The sequence below is a fragment of the Xenia sp. Carnegie-2017 genome, unplaced genomic scaffold, assembly GCF_021976095.1.
Source record: "Xenia sp. Carnegie-2017 unplaced genomic scaffold, XeniaSp_v1 HiC_scaffold_20, whole genome shotgun sequence".
Classification (NCBI taxonomy): Eukaryota; Metazoa; Cnidaria; class Anthozoa; order Malacalcyonacea; family Xeniidae; genus Xenia; species Xenia sp. Carnegie-2017.
In genome coordinates, this window is record NW_025813483.1 from 7,212,381 (window position 1) to 7,236,122 (window position 23,742).

Genomic DNA, 23,742 nt, shown 5'->3' on the forward strand with positions numbered 1-23,742 from the left:
GTTATAATAATCTAACAATGCTGCTTCAAAAATTTGCCTTCCATCTACTCAACATACTAAGTAATATTTACTCTTGGACTTTTGCTATGTACTGTTTTTGCACGATGACGTTTTCAAAGCAGTTGTTCAGTAGTGCGCTAGTTTGATGCGGAGTGAGTTTAGATAGGGACGTTTGTAAAAGAATCAAACACGTCTGGTTTGTTCGTTCTAGAACAACACATCACTCATAGTTACACAGTCAAAAAATTAGGCGGCGTCGGAGCAACTGATTGAAAAAAGCAACGCTATTGTTAATTTTGACAATTTTCCCAACATTCCGACAAGCCCAAATTGTTCAAAATGCTGGTGAACATTGTTTATTTTAAATAGCTTCATTGTTAAAATACTTGTTACACTTTAAGGTTCTTCAGAGAGTCGTTTTGAGAGCATTTAATTTTGTATAATGTAACGAGAGTCGTCATGTCGCAATTTTTTAAAACCATCAATTGACATTGATTAATATTAAAGTTACCATAGCAATCGTTTTTTCAAATTTTTTTCTGCATACCATTGGTATAAGACTACATTATATAACTCCATTGACATTAATGTATTAAGATGGATAACTTAGTCACCATAGCCGAAGAACGGTTATTTTAATCATTTTTTTCTGTACATCCATTCCTGTGTGACAATATTATGATAATCAATTGACATTGATCTATAAATATGGATATTTACATTATTTACATTACATCATTTTTGTATAGACATTCGACATTATATAATTCAATTGATAGTGATGTATGAATATGGATATATAAGTTACCATAGCCACCGTTACTTACATCGGTTTTGTTAATCCATTCGTACAAAGTACATTTATATAATTTATATCATAATAATGTATGAACACTGATAAATATATTATTATAGTCTCAGTTAATTACATCAATTTTTTCATCAATATATACGTTTGTACATGACGTTATCATACTTATATTTCTTGTCGTTCTGCTTTACACTGAATCACGTTTGCAAAATGTGATAATGCCAAGCTCAGCGAGGGGAAAACAGCAAAGTTGTGAGCCAATACAATGAGGCAATTAAGTAACTTAATATGTCTTAACTAGTTATTTTTATGGTATTCATAATATTCGATTGGTTAAATTTATCAGAAATGCGTCTTTTAGCCAGAAGCTGACTATTTACATTGCTAACGAAGAAAATAATTGATGAATCTTTCGGTACTTTATAAAAACGCCATGCACATTCATTAAAATTGTAAACAATAACTTATGATATTGCGTATCCGCAATTATCAGTCATAAAATACCAACCCCAAGCTCTCTAAGGGTCAGACAGACTGCACCAGATTGCACAGACAACTGAGATTATCATGGAGTTGCAGACACCGTTCTCAAAAGAGACAGATGAGGAGAAACAGGTTTTTCATGCTGTATATGTTTTTTCTAATCATCACCATCTTATTTAATTAAAATCGTAACTACATGGGGGGTGGGGGAGGGCAGGTTGAAAGTTCAAGTCAGCCAGAGTATTGGTATAGTATTAGCATCAGTTCGTGAAAACTTGAAAAGGTCGCGGCCCCATTTTAAATGTGATAAAGGAACTCAATTTGCATGCTTTTATTAGACCAAACTTGGTCTACATTTATCATACAACGACGAGTCTGAAACTAATCTTGCATTCCAAGAAACTTTACAGACAACTACTCTATAGAAAATTGATCGAAAGTAAAATCCTTTAAGAATTCGGAGCAAATTTTTTGATCGTTCGTACTACGCGCACTGAATAAATTTTCCCAAACTAGTTCAGTACACAGTAGTGGGCACCATTAATAATGGGGACATAAAATCCCAAACGGAGTAACAGAGAAGCAATTTGGGCGGAATTTCAAAACAAAAAAGCGAAGAAATGTAATAATGTAATGCTTGTGCAGTCAAAAGAATGCCGCACAATTTAGTCTCAATGTTTTCAAGATCCTTTGATTCCGTAAAGGTATATGGTTCTAATTGATATATTTGTTATAAGTTGTCAATAATACGAAGAAAGACCTGTGTGCCACAGAGTCACATGATTATGTTGGTGAAAAAAAACGTGTACCACAGAATCACGTGATTGAGTTAGTGGAAACACTTTCCGTGAAATTTTGAAGCCAAACAGCAACGAGTTTTTTGTACAGTAGCTATAAAAGTAAAACGCAGTTTATTAACATTTTCAAAAACAATTGAGTCCGAAAAGGCAATGACTAAATCCAGTTATTACCAGTGCAGATTAAAAAATCCGAATAATGTTGAAAATATTAGAAGCGTCGCCATTTACGTTAGAATGTAGAATCCGAATGAAGACAAGACATTTGCAACACTTTTAACATGGTAAATAACTATCTATCTATTCCAATTGACGATGGATTTATTCTAGTTGACTGACAATCGAAAAAAGTAACGAGGGCATTAATATCATTATTACTGTCAACTGCATAGTTTTAATTTTTTCGAGCTGCTCTGGTATCTACTGCGAGATTCAATGGCTAAATTCAATGGCTACGTAAAACGTAATTGCCAGCTAACATATACCCTCTACGGAAATTTTTAGAAATGAACACGTGAGGTAAGATTTTTCTATCGTTTTTTAATTCAATAATGGATGATGCTGAGCAAATACAAGCATGTACATTGATTATTGTCGACTTCTCGATTATTCTCTGTTTTTTTAACTTGCTTTGGGTAATTTCGCCTTGACAGAGAACAGGCATGGATTTATAGTAACAAAGTGCAGTGAATCACATGGTACCGGAATGACAGAAACTTGTCGTCTGGAGGGATCTCAAGTAGACATTTGCTTGGTATGGCTAATCATTAAGAAATCTGATTGTCATAACAGATGCTCATACCCCTCATACGACTATTGATATTGACCAATTAAAATATTTCAGAACTGCTCCTTTGAATTATGTAATATCTAGAACGATTACTGGGGTTTCATGCAAGGGATTGAAATCCCATGTGAAGGACGCACAAGTGAAAAATTACTTCACATAGATACCACGTGATATATAAAATGAAATAACCACGTTCACAGAGCACTGCTTTCCATTTGCTTGAAAATTCCTAAGCTCGAGCACCACTTTTTAAAAAAATCTTGTTTTCGTTCTTTCAGATAAACATCTGAAAAACAATTGTGTTATAAGGTTATACGCACACGACAAACATGTGGCTTAGACATGATCGCATCTTTGGAATAGGAGCACGCTTCACTACCCCTTTAAGCGAAGAGAGATTGGGAATCAAATCTCATCTTAAGTGAAATTGGCTGAGATATTCTCTCCATGACGAGCAGTTTCGCCTATTGAAGTGTTAAAGATACGATATTGTGTGACACAGTTTTCTGACTGCACTGGGAAAAGTACTCAATTAACAATTATTAGATTGAGGTCGAGCATGATATCAAGAATCATGCAGACCGCGGTCAATGTTATCTTACTAAGCATATCTCGACAAAGATCCGCTATTGTACGTAATAAATGAAGTCAGTAAAAAAGGTTATCAGTAGGAAAACTGTTAATGTCGTGTAGGTGGCTAGAAATTAGCACTGTAGGCTCTTGACCATTGACAATCGACATTGCACCAACATTGTATAATAAAATGACTTATCAACATTTTCAGTTGGTGAATTTCTTTTTTTTAACCATCATCACTATGACATATTGCACAATAACATTTTGTAGAGCAAGATTTTTCAGAACGGCTGAAACGTTTGATAAGTAAAGAACTTTAATGAAGATACTTGTTGACGAATATATCTAGGAAGATGCAAAAAATAGGAATTGAACTACTATGCAACCTGACGTCCTCGTTTTGATATTTGCATAATTATTAATGAGTCAAATGTCTCAAAAAGAAGTAATTCGACTGATGAAGGTATTAAATGATTCTAAATGTTCTTTGCAAAGCAAAAGCGTCGCTAAATTAACGAGTAATGTAAATATTCTAATTACAGCCAAACCTCTACTAAAACCTCTACTAACGGACACCTTTTGGAAACACACATTACTTCTCTAAAACCATGGCTGCATCAATTGCTATTGCTCTAGTAAGATGAATTAATAACGCATTTACCTAACTAGAATTCACCAATTCAAATTCAAAGGTCGTAGCACGCTTCGGGCCTTTTACTCAACCTTCATCCGCTTTCGAGTAGCCTCACTAGTTTGTTCGTTCGTGATAACCACGTCGTGATTCCAATGGTGTCGGCTTACGAGAGGTTGGACTGTATTTCAGATCGGTAGAGGATGAGGTTAACAACCAGTGCTGTTAAGATACTGGGCACTGAGAGAAAGAGGACTATTGCAGGTCAGTAGCATAACCAGGATTTTTGGTCAAGAGGAAAATTAAAAAGTATTGGGGCCACGACTGTCCTATAATCAATGTGATGTAAGTAAATATATAATTTTAGGGGACAAGGATTTCTCAGGGTAGGGCGTGACCCGGGCTCCACATTGGCCACGTCCCTGCACTGCTATTGGTCGAAGAAGAAGAGGAAAAAACTTATACATAGGCAAAAAGATAAGGGAAAAGCAAATATTTGGACTTAGAGAATGAGCTTTGAAACAAATGTAGAAAAACTTGAAGAGCTGGAGGTTCTGATGCAAAGAAGAAAGGAAGACATTTAGAGTGTCCTAGAGACACGGTGGAAAGATAGCAAGGTTAAAAAATAGGTACACATTGCATACTTGTGGGTAGCCTCATAACATCAGCAGCGAAAAGCAAAGTAAAAATCATGATTATTCAGCTAAGGTTAATGTGAAACCAGTAGCAAATGGCAATAAAAAGAATTTCACTTTACAGTTTAAAATGCGCTAGTTACTGACGAAGAAAATTTCAATGACAGAATTTATATATAAAACAAAGTCTACAAGAGTATATAATAACATAAGACGTTTTTTTACCATTTCTTTTTGCTGTAAATGAATCTCTCAACGTTGTGACTGGAAGATGTTGAGAGACTCTTGCTGAGTTAACCAAGTGAAGTGATTCATATGTTATAAGCACATTTCTTTAAGCATATCTATCATCTTTCGACTGCAGTGATAGACAAGTAAAAAGAAATTTTAAAGCAACGACGCTCAATTTGCCTTTGGCATTCTTGTAAAAATACCGTACCAAGCAAGTGTTTAATAGATTTAGTGACTTATTCCGCTAAATTTTTTTATGCTGAATTTTGATTTCAACAGTGAATCTTTCCTCGTATAATTTCCTGCACTCTAAAATTACTAAAATCAAAAACCTTTAGAACACTAATGTATAAAATACATTTATATATAAATATAACCTTTAGAACGCTAATATACAGTCTACAATAAAATGCGCAGCAGCTTCCCACGACAACTAGGAGCAGGCTGCAACCTGATTGTTTCCGGTGATGATGAGAACAGAAATGGTGTAGACGTTTTCTTGAAAGAGGAGTTCGCTAAGTTTTGTTTCACAGGTGAAAATTGAAAGCAACGTCAACTGAATGATGTGCTTTAAGTTAGAAAGTGAAGATCTTAACGTCGGATGTGAATTAGAAGAAAAGAAGAAATTATGAAGTAAGCGAAATAAAACAATGCGGTGTATTTCCAGAAGTGAAAGAGTAGTAATTGGTGTTTACTTTAATGGAGTTTTGATGCAGGCAACAGAGATGACGAGGAAGTAATTGGCAAGTTTAGCATTGAGATGGAGGAAGACTTCTCCAAAAAACGGAAATGGTTGTAGTGAACACTTTTTTCCGGAAAACAGCTTAAAAGAGGAAGTAGGAGCACACAGGTCAATTACATATTATGTTGACGATGTAATCTGAAAAAGATTCGAGACTGCAAAGTTATGGCAGGTGAGAGTTTAACCAAACAAAACAAAATGGTGAAGTGCAAGATAGCAGAGATAATAAAATGAAAAAAGAAGAGGTAAGAGTGCCTTAAAGAAGAGCTGAGAAAGGCTCTAGTTGATGAACATGAACTTCCAGATGAATGGAATGGGAAACGAAATGTGAACAATGAGACAAGTCGTGAGATACTTGGTGCATCTTCTGGAAAAAAATTAGATAAGGAAACTTGATGAGGACGTGCAAGAGTGTATACAGAAAAAGTTAATACCGAAGAGGAAATGTTTAACTAAGAAGACTTAAGGGGGAAAAAAAGAGTACAGCCTGATTGAATCATATCGTACAAGTTAAAGTGGCAATGCTAAACACGATGCTTGCGATAACGAGTTTTAAGTAACCAGGAAATGCCAGGGTGTCATTTTGCTAACACTCTGGTTCTCATTCGGCATTTAGACTTTGCTCATATCGTAGCCAAATTTAATGGTTTTGCTGAAAATGTTAAATTTGCGTTTGACGACTTTTTTGACTCAAACTTCCACTTTCTCAACCTCAAAATCGCCGATGATGGTATCGATATCTTCCGTAAATCAAATCGCACTGTTCAAAACAAACATTTTTGAGATTTGAACCTTAAAACTGCTAAACTACTTTCCTATTTCTACTTTCTACTACCTAATTTATATCTACTTTCTACATTTTTTCTCACGTTAAAATCTCCTCCAACCAAATACTATTTTACAATCATATTCTAAGGCAAAAGTCTTTTGATGCATAAACATCAAATAAGTACATTCAACAATAACACCTTCAAACTATATGTGACTAGGGAGACAGTATTGGGTGTTTCCAGGAATGAGGAGCGTAGGCAGAGAAAGAGATTAGAGAAGAAAAAATGGCGACGACTGAGAGTAATAAACCATACTGTTCACTTATTAGTGAAAAAAACTAAACTAATTGGAGTATCCTGGGGGGGGGGGTGGGGGCAGGGAGTTAGGGTTTTAAGTGACGAGGCCCTTTCTTCTTTCTCCTCAGAGCTTTGGGTCCATAAAACATCATGCAATCATTAAACTTAAGTATGTCGTCAATGAAATAGCAATATCTTTTGTGTTGAGCAATCTTTGAAGGCTTACTCTCAGCAAAATTAATATAGATTACTTTATGGATAATATAAATTGATAAATAAAATCGTGCAGCCTATTTCTATAGGGGGGGTCACCAATAGCTAATTGACGGAGGACCGCCAGCGCGGTTGCGCTATGTCACAGGTGATATCTTGTATGATCAGAGATGAAGCAAAGATGAAGTTAAGAGTTCCCTAAAGAGATGGTATGGCCCTTAATCATGATCACATGCCGGTAGAAGTGTTAATAGGGGAAGTGAATGATTGGGGGAAGTGAATGGTGTAGTTCTTGTTGATGTTAGTATCGGTATCGTAGTTATTCTTGTTGCTGTGGCTCTTGCTGACGCCAGTGTAGGTATTTGGATGTTGTTGCTGTGGTTCTTGTTGATGTTGTTAGAGGTATTGTGGCTGTTGTTGCTGTGGTTCTTGTTGATGTTGTTATAGGTATTGTGCCTGTTGTTGCTGTGGTTCTTGTTGATGTTGTTATAGGTATTGTGGTTGTTGTTGCTGTGGTTCTTGTTGATGTAGTTATAGGTATTGTGGCAGTTGTTGCTGTGGTTCTTGCTGATGTTGTTATAGGTATTGTAGCTGTTGTTGCTGTGGTTCTTGTTGATGTTGTTATAGGTATTGTGCCTGTTGTTGCTGTGGTTCTTCTTGATGTTGTTATAGGTATTGTGGCTGTTGTTGCTGTGGTTCTTGTTGATGTTGTTATAGGTATTGCGGCAGTTGTTGCTGTGGTTCTTGTTGATGTTGTTATAGGTATTGTGGATGTTGTTGCTGTGGTTCTTGTTGATGTTGTTATAGGTATTGTGGTAGTTGTTGCTGTGGTTCTTGTTGATGTTGTTATAGGTATTGTGTGGTAGTTGTTGCTGTGGTTCTTGGTGATGTTGTTATAGGTATTGTGGCTGTTGTTGCTGTGGTTCTTGTTGATGTTGTTATAGGTATTGTGGCTGTTGTTGCTGTGGTTCTTGTTGATGTTGTTATAGGTATTGTGGATGTTGTTGCTGTGGTTCTTGTTGATGTTGTTATAGGTATTGTGGCTGTTGTTGCTGTGGTTCTTGTTGATGTTGTTATAGGTATTGTGGTAGTTGTTGCTGTGGTTCTTGGTGATGTTGTTATAGGTATTGTGGATGTTGTTGCTGTGGTTCTTGTTGATGTTGTTATAGGTATTGTGGCTGTTGTTGCTGTGGTTCTTGTTGATGTTGTTATAGGTATTGCGGCAGTTGTTGCTGTGGTTCTTGTTGATGTTGTTATAGGTATTGTGGATGTTGTTGCTGTGGTTCTTGTTGATGTTGTTATAGATATTGTGGCTGTTGTTGCTGTGGTTCTTGTTGATGTTGTTATAGGTATTGTGTGTTAGTTGTTGCTGTGGTTCTTGGTGATGTTGTTATAGGTATTGTGGCTGTTGTTGCTGTGGTTCTTGTTGATGTTGTTATAGGTATTGTGGTTGTTGTTGCTGTGGTTCTTGTTGATGTTGTTGCTGTGGTTCTTGGTGATGTTGTTATAGATATTGTGGCTGTTGTTGCTGTGGTTCTTGTTGATGTTGTTATAGGTATTGTGGATGTTGTTGCTGTGGTTCTTGTTGATGTTGTTATGGGTATTGTGGCTGTTGTTGCTGTGGTTCTTGTTGATGTTGTTATAGGTATTGTGGATGTTGTTGCTGTGGTTCTTGTTGATGTTGTTATAGGTATTGTGGTAGTTGTTGCTGTGGTTCTTGTTGATGTTGTTATAGGTATTGTGGCTGTTGTTGCTGTGGTTCTTGTTGATGTTGTTTTAGGTATTGTGGCTGTTGTTGCTGTGGTCCTTGTTGATGTTGTTATAGGTATTGTGGTAGTTGTTGCTGTGGTTCTTGTTGATGTTGTTATGGGTATTGTGGCTGTTGTTGCTGTGGTTCTTGTTGATGTTGTTATAGGTATTGTGGATGTTGTTGCTGTGGTTCTTGTTGATGTTGTTATAGGTATTGTGGTAGTTGTTGCTGTGGTTCTTGTTGATGTTGTTATAGGTATTCTGGTTGTTGTTGCTGTGGTTCTTGTTGATGTTGTTTTAGGTATTGTGGCTGTTGTTGCTGTGGTCCTTGTTGATGTTGTTATAGGTATTGTGGTAGTTGTTGCTGTGGTTCTTGTTGATGTTGTTATAGGTATTGTGGATGTTGTTGCTGTGGTTCTTGGTGATGTTGTTATAGATATTGTGGCTGTTGTTGCTGTGGTTCTTGTTGATGTTGTTATAGGTATTGTGGATGTTGTTGCTGTGGTTCTTGTTGATGTTGTTATGGGTATTGTGGCTGTTGTTGCTGTGGTTCTTGTTGATTTTGTTATAGGTATTGTGGCTGTTGTTGCTGTGGTTCTTGTTGATGTTGTTATAGATATTGTGGCTGTTGTTGCTGTGGTTCTTGTTGATGTTGTTATAGGTATTGTGGCTGTTGTTGCTGTGGTTCTTGGTGATGTTGTTATAGATATTGTGGTAGTTGTTGCTGTGGTTCTTGCTGATGTTGTTATAGGTATTTGGTAGTTGTTGCTGTGGTTCTTGTTGATGTTGTTATAGGTATTGTGGCTGTTGTTGCTGTGATTTTGTTGATGTTGTTATAGGTATTGTGTAGTTGTTGCTGTGGTTCTTGTTGATGTTGTTATAGGTATTGTGGATGTTGTTGCTGTGGTTCTTGGTGATGTTGTTATAGATATTGTGGCTGTTGTTGCTGTGGTTCTTGTTGATGTTGTTATAGATATTGTGGCTGTTGTTGCTGTGGTTCTTGTTGATTTTGTTATAGGTATTGTGGCTGTTGTTGCTGTGGTTCTTGTTGATGTTGTTATAGATATTGTGGCTGTTGTTGCTGTGGTTCTTGTTGATGTTGTTATAGGTATTGTGGCTGTTGTTGCTGTGGTTCTTGGTGATGTTGTTATAGATATTGTGGTAGTTGTTTCTGTGGTTCTTGTTGATGTTGTTATAGGTATTGTGGTAGTTGTTGCTGTGGTTCTTGTTGATGTTGTTATAGGTATTGTGGCTGTTGTTGCTGTGATTTTTGTTGATGTTGTTATAGGTATTGTGGTAGTTGTTGCTGTGGTTCTTGTTGATGTTGTTATAGGTATTGTGGATGTTGTTGCTGTGGTTCTTGGTGATGTTGTTATAGATATTGTGGCTGTTGTTGCTGTGGTTCTTGTTGATGTTGTTATAGATATTGTGGCTGTTGTTGCTGTGGTTCTTGTTGATGTTGTTTTAGGTATTGTGGCTGTTGTTGCTGTGGTCCTTGTTGATGTTGTTATAGGTATTGTGGTAGTTGTTGCTGTGGTTCTTGTTGATGTTGTTATAGGTATTGTGGATGTTGTTGCTGTGGTTCTTGTGATGTTGTTATAGATATTGTGGCTGTTGTTGCTGTGGTTCTTGTTGATGCTGTTATAGGTATTGTGGATGTTGTTGCTGTGGTTCTTGTTGATGTTGTTATGGTATTGTGGCTGTTGTTGCTGTGGTTCTTGTTGATGCTGTTATAGGTATTGTGGCTGTTGTTGCTGTGGTTCTTGTTGATGTTGTTATAGATATTGTGGCTGTTGTTGCTGTGGTTCTTGTTGATGTTGTTATAGGTATTGTGGCTGTTGTTGCTGTGGTTCTTGGTGATGTTGTTATAGGTATTGTGGTAGTTGTTGCTGTGGTTCTTGTTGATGCTGTTATAGGTATTGTGGATGTTGTTGCTGTGGTTCTTGTTGATGTTGTTATGGGTATTGTGGCTGTTGTTGCTGTGGTTCTTGGTGATGTTGTTATAGATATTGTGGCTGTTGTTGCTGTGGTTCTTGTTGATGTTGTTATAGGTATTGTGGCTGTTGTTGCTGTGGTTCTTGTTGATGTTGGTATAAATTTTCTTTAGCGTGGTTAAGAAAAGCTTGAGTTCAGCCCCCACATCATTGTCCTACACTAGACAAAACATGAAATGAGTGTATCTGAGAACAGCACATATTAGATGGTGAGAAGCCCTCACTAAGATGGTTTGGACATGCAAAGCAAAGGCATAGTGTGTATATCTGGGATAGAAATGGTGCTTGTTTTACATGTAGATGGAGGAAAGGGTTAAATGACTGTGTATCATAGAAGGAAAAGTGAGTCAGAGTCAAATATTTAAAGCATTAACTTTAATAGCTCAGTGAGATGCAAAGATGGTAAACAACTTGTGGTTAAGCTAGCCCAAATTTTTATTTCTACAATGCAAAACTTTAGATGAAATTATTATTCAACCCAACATACTCCGAATAAAAGGTCCATGTTCAACTCAATATTGGAAAAACAAACAAAACAGTTTTCATATAGAAAAATTTCGAATTTATTGCAAATCCATCATGAATTTGCAACAAATGATGAATTTGCAATAAATTCAAATGCATATACTTATATAATTGTGTCTCAAATATTGAGTTGAAAATGAACCTTTTATTGAGAGTAAGATTCTTTATATATGCAAGGTTAAACTACTTGAAATTGAAGTTTTTTTAAAAACTTTTAGGTTGTTGTCTATGACAAGTAGTCAGACTTGCCTTTAATTTCAATAGTAGTCAAACAATGTATCCCCACTCATTGATGTACATTTCAGTTTTAGTTCCACAGTGTATCCTTCATTGATGTATATGAACAAAGCCGCAAAAATAAATTATGAGGCCAGGGCAAAGTTTGTTGTGGCAAAATTTTGTTGTGGCATCATGACTTCAAAAATTTGTGACTGCATGGATAAAGGCAATGCATCTTGAAAGTCAAAATTTTTATGAGTGTCTTTTTAAAAATCGGGGCCCCTTAACAGGTTGCGAGCCATAATAAAGTGCCCTCTTGCTCCACCTTTTCAGTTGACCTTTGTATCAATAATGTAAATACCCCACAATTTGATGAGTATTTGACAAAACCAAAAACCATCAAAATCAAAACTCATTATTTGCATTGATCAGCAAAATATATTCCAAATCTGTGCCATGTACACACAGAGAAAAGTGTATTTTATTTAAGTAATAGTACAACCACATAAAACTGGTAAAAGTCTAGCCACTTGTCGGCACAAGAAACCCAAGAAATAATTTCAAAAAGTATGAATTTTTGTTACCATACATGCCACAACTAGTTCATTATAAATGACATAGCAAAAATACGCTCTTACCAAAATAATCGAGTACATGACTCCTTCTTCTCCTGTAGGCTTTAGTAAAAGCTTATATTTTTCTGGTAAACTTTTAATCTATGAGTTCTTTATAAATTTGTTTGTTCACTAGCAGTGAGATGTTTGACAGTTCTACTAAAGTATCATAATCATAAACTGACGCAACTCTCCTCTTCTTCGGTGTTGACATTCTCGCAGAGAGATGGCTCCGCCGCTCAGAATATAACTCATCGTAAAACTTTTAAAAAAAAAACAGAGCAAATACTGAATAAAATGTCTTCCTGACCACCACCATCAGCACGTGTACTTGAATTTCATTGAGCAAGACGTCATATGGCCGGATGAACGTCCCATAACCTCGTCCACATCTTTGAGGACAAGAATATTTAAAAACACACTTTTTATCTTATGTTCATGCAATACCATAAACAACTGTACTGTGACATACTATAATTTAGTGTGTATAGCAAGGTGCATTAGTACGGGGTGTATGTTGGAGCTCATCCCTCTTGTTTAACTTCTTTTTATGAATGAGGGTTCATATCATAATAAAACAAATTCCGAAGAGGGACATCTCGCTTTCTTGATATTCAAGATATTACAAGAGTTTGAAACAAAAGATGGTGTAATATTTCGTCTTTATTCCAAAGACATCATCAGACTTATGGCACGGAATAGATACATACAGAAGCCAGGGTTGCCAGGTCGTATTTGACGCAGTGAACTCCATATATATATATATATATATATATATATCTTTATATCTGGAATGATAACGACAATACATTTTATAGATATAAAATTGAAGCCAAAGTCCTAGTCTCTTGCGCGGTTTGTACGTCAGTTCCAGTCCTTCAAAGTCGAATATTTACGCGGTTTGTACGTCACCTGAGTGCCAAACATACACGGCCAATACAAATTTTAATACAAATTGTGAAAGCATAAACATATAAACAACATCACGACAAACAACACACGAGGCCAACTCCTCGCAAAAGGTTATTTTTTACAGCTGAAACTTTACTACAGTGAGTTCGTTGTAACTTACAACTTGTAACGAGGAAAAGCCAACTGAAAATTACACTGTATGCAAAAAAGACAATACAATAAGAAAATATGACGAGAAAATATTCAAGCAAAAATTTTTTATACATCGGAAGGTAAATTTTCAAACGGTGTCAGACAGTGTTTGTCTTTTTTTGTCATTTCAGTGGATTAAAAGATCTGTTTTTCCGAAGAAAAAAAACAACTTAAATATCCAGTTTCATAAAAAATATTGAGTCTATAACTCGCATTTTTACTTTTTACAGAGCGATTGTATTTTTCATCGATTTTGATAGTGCTTGAAATACTTAATGGTTGTCATCTCGATGTCAATAATTGAATATTTTAAATGTTTTAAAGGAAAACCGCAGCGTAAGAGCAGATCGACCAAGTTCACCTCACCTTGCTTCTCGATTTATCACTTTGATTCACTTTCCGTGAACCTTTTCATTCCAAAAATTTCGTTATTTTTACGCTCTGATCAAGCTCCGAACTCTACCATTACCAAGGGACAAATGATTTAAAAAAATTAAAATGAACACGCGAGAGACTAGAGCCTGATGTGTAATGACGAATGATGACGACAAATATTTTTTTAGCTTCAATTTTTGCCTTCGGTTATCATTCCAGTTATTCAAATGTCGAGTTCACTGATTTGACGTAATCGGCCAAACTGATCGCCAAAATCGACCAAACTGGATTATAAAAGGCCAAATTGCTCATTACCACTGAACTATATATGTTAAGTTTTTAAATATACCGAAACCATTTTGAAACATATGCGCGCTTGAGTACTGTGTTGTATTTCATGACAAAACCTTGGAAATTATGTACAATGCATATTGAAAACAATGACTTTGTAAAGTGACTATTAAGTCAGTTCAGCCTATATTTCAACAACCGTTCCAAACAGTTAAACAAAAACATAAAAGATGAAAGTATGTATATCATTAAAAAGATATAACAAAAAAGATTAACAAATATTTTTGTCTAATAAGTCAGTTTACATTTTTGTTGATAATGACTTGCAAATCTTGGAATGTTGAAAAGTTATAAAATTCATACATCATCAAACAACGGTAACAGTTCACAGTCAACCTCCTGCTCTTCTTTGCCCTCCCGGTTTGTGTTTTGGTTCCGTTCTTTATCAAGCTGGTACATGTTTTCCGTTGTGAACAGCTGAAACATTCTTTCTGTCACTGTGAAATCTTTACAACATTTGGACTGGAAATAGAGAGTTGTTCGGATTCGTGTCAACGCATCCAGCGTCTTAAAAGACATTCGGTTGCGAAGCTTATTCTTAATAAATGTCACAGTACTAAATAAACGCTCAACGATAGCATTACTAGTTGGCACTGACAAACAAGACAGTGCATAGTTTGCTAAAGTTGCAAACTTTGCATCTTCAAGATCAGATCTTTGCATTTGTCGGACCTGAAGCCAAAAAGATTCGGTATCAGTTGGACCTACGACTTCGGTGATGATCTTCGTGCATTTGGTGCGGTGCAATCTAATATGTTCCAAATCACTTTTTTTGCCATATTTTGCCAATATTTCACCAAAATGATCTACTGTCCGGATGGATCCATGGCAAGCTGTCTGAACAGCAATCATAATCTCGGACTCCATGTATGGCACGTTTTGATGTTGAACTGGTTGATGGAAAGCAAGTTGTCAACGGCCGTGAAAAAGAACTTCTAGATACAAAAGAGCGATGAATATCACTTTTTTCGTGGGTCACCAGAGCATCTCGCTTAGCCTGTAACAAACGACGGCAAAGTTTACAATATGCTTTGTCCTTACTATTAGGTGCTTCAGATACCCAGCTAAAATCTTTTTCCCATTTGGAATTGTACTTGCGGCCGCTATCGTAACTTGATTTCCATTTTGGCATTTTGAAAATTTTATAACGAAAAAAAGAACGTTCCCAAACAAACAACTCTACACCTCTAATCACAGCCTGATTTTCACATCTGTTAATACTAAGTAAATGTTTGTTATACAAACAAAGCACAAATAGGACATGAAATATGATATATTGATATGTTTCACAAATACTGCACGTGAATTAGCACGTGATACGCCATTAACTAGAATCGAACATTGAACTATTGAACAGCAGAACTACCGATTGAGAATTACGATAATAAGAAGGAAACACATATTAGAGACAGAAGTGTAAGAACTTTGTGAACAGAAGAACCAAGAGCTGCCCTAGAGTAGAGATGCAAATTTTCTGTTAATTAAAGTTATGATATTAATTGCTGGGAAAAGGTTGTATTTGAGCTAATTTCCCCTAGAACCCAACGGTCCGCGAAAGAATATAACGCGAAAAGGCTGATATGAATTCTTAACTCTTGCTTTATCCTGGCGTGTTTCGTGAAATAGGAAACAAGTTATTTTGTGCAAGAATGACATTAAACATTAATTAGAAAACTATGAGTGTATCATGCAACACAATTAAACATATTTTCATGTGAAAGTGCAACAGAGCTGAATATTGAATAACAAATCAGGCCGAGGAAGAGCATAAGTACTGGGTACAACCACAACAGTACTCATCTGATACGTCATTATCAGTCAATTACGAGTAACATAATTAATAATAAAATTTCATGACATCAAAATTTGAAAAGGCCAAAATAGGCCAAAATCGATTTGGCCGGCTAGCTTTAATTTTCCCGGCCAAACAGGTTTCAAAAAGGCCAATTTTCAGTTATTTGGCCGATAAAAGGCCAAACTGGCAACCCTGACAGAAGCGCCACTCGATGTCGGAAGCTTTGATGTTCGTCTCCCCTGTTTTGAGTTCTACAATCCGGGTATTTTAAACGGCGGTCATGTTTCCAGCCAGATGAGTGCAGCCAGATCGTAATATAATATATAGTATATCAATTGTTTTTATTTATTCATTAGTATTTCAATAAGCATTGCTCCATTCCCAGAAGATAACCACTTGTCTACTTACGTACATAATATATTAGTCCCAACCATTGAGTTCTATAAGACCTGGAGGGGAAACGTCAACCAAATTACTATAAATTATTAGCGCGCGGCCGCGTGGTCAAAAACATGGCGGATTTTGGTTGTCAAAGTCAGCGGAAAGACGCGGGCTCATTAAATGAAATTTTTTTCGCCCACCCGGATTTGACAACCACAATTGCGATTATATAAAATATCAATGCCAAGCACAAAAACTTTTAGAAATTTTATCTTTAAAACATGCTGCAAACTTGTTTGGTAGACGGATGCTGAAGTAATGCCAGAAAAGGAAACATTTCATGATACCGGTAAGCAACGTAAGATTGTTTACCATTTAAAGTGTTCAGTGTTTTGTTTTAAGTCAATACTTGAAGTGTGATGGTATATATTTTGTGAATATTTTTACTCCTAAGTTATAATTTAAGTTATGTTTATCCATTCTTATTTGTTCTTTACTTAATCGCTTGCTAGACGAGGCAAAGCAACCAGTTCTTATCGAGATATGCATATCTTAAAACTCCTTGTTTCAACTGAGTTGAAATGGAAGACTTTTTCATGATATTTTTCTGAAAATATGAAGCAAATATTAAGGACAGAGCTGTATTGAAATCAAATGCAGTGCAAGATTAATTAATGAGCTCTTTGGTACATGTCGTACAATAAAAAATACCTGTATTAAACAGCTAGCCTGGACAATTTGACAGATTATGGACAATCATGATGATGGTGTGTAAAGGTTTGCTTTATGCTAAAAGTTTTATAAATGCCATCTGGTGTTTCTGTGAATGAATTGTTTGTTACACAGTGTAGTAAACAGGTTAGTACATCAAAAAAAAGATAAAAACTACTTTGTTCAATAATGTGCCAAATTTTGCTCCTACCTTGAAATATTTGCTCAAGAAAAGCTTATCATGACATGCATGAAACATTAAAGACAGCACTGCATCATCTGACAAAGTCCATATGTTTTTCAATTCCAGGTGATTAAAAATTCACATAAGATGCATTGGTTGCAACGAAGTTGAATGTGGAAGAAGCAAAAATTGATGACAAAGAACTTTTTATGTCTTTTGAAGAATTACGATATCATTTAAAAGAATAAGAGTAGCAATCTAGTAAAAGAAGCCACATCTGCCTTCAACATGAGACTTTTCCAATTATGTATAGTTACTTTGTACAAAATACTATTTTAGATAAACTTGATTTTTAAGTCATTTACTGATATTTTTACCAAAAGACAAAAAGAAAAATTCAAAGGCATAATGTAAAATTCAAAAATTTGTCAAGTTGTTTGAACCTAGAAAAAAATTAGTATAGGTAACTGTAATTTGTAAGGACACAAGAGAAAAGTAGTGCAAGAAGGTTAGCATTTTTGAGAATTAATAAGTTCTTGACATACATTACACAAGGCCATAATATTATAAATAATGTCTGTATAATAACAATTATACAACATGCTAAATATCTTCACCTACATTATAATTATTTAAACAGGTTTGCCTTCATGCAGCAATAAGAAAAGTGTTATGTCAGAGAAACCAATGCACTTTAATTTAAGAAATCGTATTTTCAATGGGAAATTAATGTAGTTCTGTTCAGTAGTAGATCCATGGTTGTCAATGACAATCCAGTTTCTAATATCTTGGCTCAAAACAGAACCAGGAACATGATTATAGAATTTTTGAATTTCGTTCTTTTGCTCTCCTAGTTCAAGATATTTTCTTCATAAGTTCTCAGTAGATTAATCAGAATATCATAATACCTTATAAGACACCCAGAATCAATCCTCCCAAAAAAACAAAAAAAAAATACATACCTACTTATAATATATTTCCAGTCGACTTAAGTCGTAGGGGTAAGCTAACTTTTTCTAACTCCTTTTTGGACATTTTAACTAAGATTTACCCATCTATTCAAGAAAGACAGTTGCACAAAGCTGTTAAAAAATAGTCAAAAACACAAGTATTGCGCATGGGATTATGCATTAAAGCTTAACGACACATTGACAGTGTAAAGAATGCCGTTTGATATTTATTTCTAACATAGCTAAAGCATTACTTGACAAAATATACGTTATTTTACAGTAGATTTACCTCATTTAAATGTGTGTGTCTATTTCACAAAAACCTGAAGCATTATTTTCAATATTTTAAGCTTACGGTATCGTGGTTGTTTTCGCTGGTTGTCATTGATATAAGCAGTAATAGAGTTCCGGATTCGGGAGGGAGCGAATGTTAAAAATTTTTCTCAAAGTGGAAGTTTTGACAACCAAAATCCGCCATTACCGCCATGTTTTGACCACGGGTCCAGGCTCCTTTTCCCCTCCAGTTATTATAGAACTCAATGGTCCCAACACGGTTTTTAATATGCACATGAAAAACATGTGACGAGATTTGAACTCGCACCTTCGGGATACTAGTCCGCCGCTCTACCTGTTGAGCTACCAAGCCCACGCAATGCTTAGCGTGGTAGTTGGATTTGATGTTGGTCCTTTGAATGATAATGCTAAGTCTAAAGGTTTTGTTGGTCCCAGATCCTCAGCATTTAGTGAAAACTTCTCTCCTTCCTATACAGGCAGCAAAAATTTTGTCTCTGTGTTTGCTGTATTTTTTCCAGCAGCCACTGGAATCTTAGCTGGTGTAAATAGTTCTGGAGATTTGAGAGATGCTCAAAAAGCCATTCCTAAAGGAATATTTCTTGTGATTGGTCTAACTGCGGTAGTTTATGTACTCTTAGGGATCATGTCAGGATCTTGTACATTGCGGGATGCTACAGGAATTATTAACGACAGAATGACATGTTCCATGATGGAATGCAAGTATGGACTGAATAACGATTTTCAGGTAATGTGCACTTTGGATGTATTCAGTTTAACGTTGTACATGAGCTGGTTAGAGATGATGACAAAAGATCTACCGGCTATCTTGCTGATACGTGGAAATCACAGTAATGTTCTCACTTTTTATACATAAACTGTATAATCAGTGACCAAAAAATTCATATTAAGAGTCAAAATTATAAAGATTTATTGGTTTACTACACAAACGAAAATTATAAAATTTTGTTAAGATTATTATTATGAAACAGTGTTTTGGATCGAATTTAATTAGGGATGACAAGAAAAATAGAGCACATTATTTTGGCAATTTGCGTCAAAGCAGGTCTAGTTGGCATTGCTCTCATAACAGGAAGTCCTGGAAACGATGCTGCAGATCTATTGGTCCGTTCATGTTTTTCCTAAAGAATATTGGTCACGTGCTTTATTCATGTAATTTTTGTAATGTACAAGTAATTGAAGATTAATCAAGAAAACTTTAAACTTATCAAGAAAAAGTTGCACGTTTGAACATGTGGCTCAGACATAGAAAATGTAATTGACATATTTGAGATTTATTTAAAATCACAAACTCTACGGTTTATGAACTATCAACTTATCAAGGATGAAAATCTTTAAAATCAACAAATACTTAGTTAATAAGAATTATTAGACTTTTGGGATAAACAGATCCAAACAAATACGAACAACTCTTTATGTTTGAAATAATGTTTTACTTTTCTCGTGAGATTCAGCGCAGATGCTCAGGTAAATGACCGGATGCTTTACGTTGCACTTTTACTCCCAAATACCAATATGTAATTAAAGATTGCTTTACGTAACACTGAAGTAAAATAAGCCGTTTCGTCTAAATACAAATGATTTTCTTAACTTAAGCAGAAAATAATAAAAAATTTATCAAATGAAATTAAACAAAGTGACTGAAACGATTCCCCGCCCATAGACCTAAACACCCTTACTCAAAACATATAAATGGGATATAAGAAATCCAAACCTTTTTTTTTCTAGCTTTATTGCTCTTTGATGATAAGATCATGACATCATATGATTCCTTGCATCATTGAATTAGTTTACTTTAAACGAATAAAAGCATCATCAAAATAACAAAATTATGTTGAATTTTTGTGGCTTTGTGCACATAAATATGATAAAAGGTTAAAACTGAAAACAGCCAAGAAAAGAGAAACAGACACTTTTAAGGAACGGCGCCAAAAAATTGCACCTGAGGGGCCACGACTTAAAATTACTAAATTTATTACGTCTCATTTTGCCTCAAGTGTTAGGCTAAAGTAATGAATGTTAGCAAAAACTTTATCTTGGAGAAAAGTGGGGACCAACGCCCCTCCCTTTGGCACCGTGCCTGCTTTTTGTGGCAACATGACCACGCTTGTCATAAATTTATCAATTTAAGAAATTTAAAGGAAATTTGCCCTATACATTAAAAGAATGTAGGAAATGGGACGTGTTATCTTTCGAAAAAATTAACATGGATGTATTATGCACTGCTAACTGATAAATCGACAACATTTTTGATGTTTTAAAAACAATTATTTACATGCCATATGTCAAACTTTTTATTACTCACTTGACCTATACAGTCAGAGAAAAAAGGAACTGGTTAATTTGAAAACACATGAATGTGTAGTTCATTAATGAATATGAAAGATAAGTTATGTATTGCTTTGTTTTGTATTGAAACCTTGAAAAATATATTATGTATCTCTTTTTGTGTATTACATAAGCCTTGAAAAATAAGTTATGTATCTCTTTTTTTTGTATTGTCGGTTTTAGACTACATAGTACAACTTTCCATTGGAAGGGTCTCATACTGTGCTGAAGGAAGCATCTCAACATCATTGTTATATTCTTGAATCTGATAAAAATGTAAGATTGACGATACTTTTAAATGGTTTTATAAAGTCGAACACATATGTGAAGCAGACTAAGAGAGTCTTTAAAAAGTCTGAAATTTAATCTCCTATAATTCATAGTAAATGAAACCTCCACATCAAGTGGACACAATCCCAAAATTAACAAATAAAGACACAAAAACCTGTGTTTGACCGACGAAAGTTTCCGCATATAATAATGGGAAATTGTTTTGTTCAATTAAAAAAAAACCGTCTCATGTTGTTGAATTCAATCATGTGCTTGTTTCTCTACAGCAGGGGTCTCCAAACTACGGCCCGCAGGCCAGATGCGGCCCGTTGGGCTTCTCAATCCGGCCCGCAGAGGCACTTCAGAAAAAATAATAATATTATTAAACAAAATAAATTTTGTGCGGAAAGTTCACGTTATGTCGCAAGCCAACTAGCAAGAGTGGCTTACGTCAATTTTTCTCCCAACTTCCTACTTCCGTTTCAAGCACACTGCGAAATTTAAAAAGCTGAAGGATAACGTGGAAATTTTTTATATTCTTTGGCCCTCAACATGATGGATGAAAGTTCATGCGGCCCTCTGGCTGTAAAGTTTGGAGACCCCTGCTCTACAGTCTTAATTAAAGTGCATGTACCAATTTCCCTTTTCTTGATTGATTTGAATAAGAATTTAAATTTCGATAGGTATGTAAGTCTATTTGAAACGCATAGAGATCGACAGTAGCAATTTCATCTCTTCTGAATGTTAGCAAGTTCGTCAGTAATATCCTATTTATAAATGTAATTTAACAAATTATTATAGAAGTCATCTGGGCATGCGCAATTCACTTGACCAATTGTTCAAATTCAAATGACTTTTAACTTTTAGTTTTAGACTTTTAAGATTTATGAAATTAGCTACGTAATAATAATAATTATTAATTGTGTATAGGCTGAAGAATCAACCTTAGCTGTTGGGCAAGCATTTACATTGGCATACAAACGTTTTAAAGAAAATCAGGCTGTTGCAGGAAACGATGTCAATGAAATGAAAGAACGTGTTGAAACTGCAGAAAAAGAAAATGAAGTCTTAAGAAAAAAACTTGAAGAATTGGAAAAAATAAATAAAAAGCAGGCAACGAATACCCGACCATCATTAGCTTCCATTGCTAAACCTCGAGTAAATGAGGTGAATTTTATATGATATGAATATGAAAATCCTGTGCTATGAATTTCTTTATTCCTGCAGAAGCGTTTCAAAAATAAATAATAAAAGTGTAGGTAGGTACTAGTCTTGTGAAAACGGTATTATGGCAGTTTCATTCTAGTGCTGCTATACTGGCTGCTATTGTGTTTCATTTGAATGATCATGAAGTATTCAAAAATTAACCAAGTCTCCAATCTTTGACGCTGGCTGCGATAACTGCCATTGATACATTACATCAATGAAATAAGTCAAACACATTACGTAATTATAGTTTTCTGTGCTGTCTTTCAAAAACCTTATCACTTATGGTTTTTGTACGTATCACGTGATTAACACTGTGATAGCTATGTAAAAACTATCGATATATTCATATATTTTTCATAAAGTATTGTTTGATGTTTTCAGAACAACCATCAAACATTTGATTCATATGCCGAGAAGACTGCACCTGTGTTTGAGTCATCCTCCTTTGACATCCAAAGCCCCTCTCCGTTCCCCACGGAACACAGATCATTACCCCCTAGTATTGCATCCAATCCATTTGCAATGTCAGCAGCCGAGTCCCATGCAGCACAAAGTCATAAAAATGATGGCGATCTCCTTGGCGTGTACGGAAGCAAGGAATCTTTAACTGGTGTTTCGTCGAATGATGTCAACAATATGTTTGATCCACTCGCTGAAATAGATAACAATAGTCAAGTATCTCAGTCAGAACAAAGTGCTGTTGCTCAGAATGAACACATTTACGCAACTGTATCTCGACCAAAACCTGCACCTTTATCTACAGGTTTATTACCACCTCCACCATCAAAACAAAGCATTATGGAGAAAAACAGGAATTCTGGTAACAAAGGCAAACTTATCTTTACTCAACTGATTCACGTGGATGAATCCATATTTCCGCCACATTGATGTGATTTAAAAATTCATCAACAAAGTATTCCTAACATTTATTGATAACTTTAGTTTGGTGACGAAATTGCGCGGGAAAATAAAACTTTTTTATTAGATTTCTTTCAAGATTTTGTTCATTTATCTTATTTCAGTCAAGTCCAACAACGGCAGTTTTACTAATTCCGGATTAGGCATGCAGACAAATTCACCCACAACATTTGAAAGTCAGGTAAAGTTTTCTGGTATACTGGGACGGTGTGAAATATTTTAGCCTGCAAGTTTGGTCGTGATACTGAAATATCTTGTTATACACTCACTGTAAAAACAATAGATTTTTTACGAATAAATCATGCTAATGATATGAAGTTTAGATAGTATGACAAAACTTGTGTGGGCTAGATACACAAGTGAAAATAAGTTGTGCAACTATTTTTACACCATCAAAAACCCCTGTCTTTGTTTAGTGAAGTAACTAAAAGTGCCAATGAAACAAAAATTCTAAAATTTACATCAAACTTCAAACATCAATAAATGTAATAATCGAAGTTGTCGTATGCAACACGTCACGCTTTAATTTTTACAGTCATAGTGTACTGTCGTTTTAAAATTTCTGTTCAATAAATATGTGATTTAAATAGAAAATTTTCCTTACATCGATATGACGATATCTCACAAACTTTCCACAAAAGTACCACTGTGATAGTACGATTTAATAAAAATGCACCAGTAGCATGTTATAATTTACAATTTTGTTTAATTGTGTTTAGAATGACGTGCAAAATAACCTGGTTATTTTTTAAGAAAAATCAGCAAGAGTCCGACACA

At 35.2% G+C, this 23,742-nt stretch overlaps 3 protein-coding genes across 3 annotated transcripts; 2 read left to right on the forward strand and 1 right to left on the reverse strand.

The window, feature by feature from the left end:
* Nucleotides 1–7,822: 7,822 nt before the first annotated feature.
* Nucleotides 7,823–8,212, reverse strand: LOC124441591 (hepatitis A virus cellular receptor 1-like; the record flags this gene model as incomplete). The annotated part of the gene is made up of 1 exon (XM_046992065.1): nt 7,823–8,212. A coding segment is annotated over one exon (390 nt), but the record flags the coding sequence as incomplete, so codon positions are not given.
* A 32-nt stretch (nt 8,213–8,244) lies between these two features.
* LOC124441592 lies at nt 8,245–10,832 on the forward strand. The gene is made up of 9 exons (XM_046992067.1): nt 8,245–8,258; nt 8,326–9,296; nt 9,387–9,476; nt 9,609–9,743; nt 9,834–9,968; nt 10,014–10,088; nt 10,194–10,283; nt 10,328–10,372; nt 10,552–10,832. The coding sequence occupies exons 1-9, from the start codon at nt 8,245–8,247 to the stop codon at nt 10,830–10,832; spliced, it is 1,836 nt and encodes a 611-aa protein (XP_046848023.1).
* Nucleotides 10,833–18,545: 7,713 nt separating this feature from the next.
* LOC124442697 lies at nt 18,546–23,717 on the forward strand. The gene is made up of 5 exons (XM_046993190.1): nt 18,546–18,967; nt 21,769–22,005; nt 22,429–22,876; nt 23,070–23,146; nt 23,685–23,717. The coding sequence occupies exons 1-5, from the start codon at nt 18,581–18,583 to the stop codon at nt 23,715–23,717; spliced, it is 1,182 nt and encodes a 393-aa protein (XP_046849146.1). The 5' UTR covers nt 18,546–18,580.
* Nucleotides 23,718–23,742: the final 25 nt, after the last annotated feature.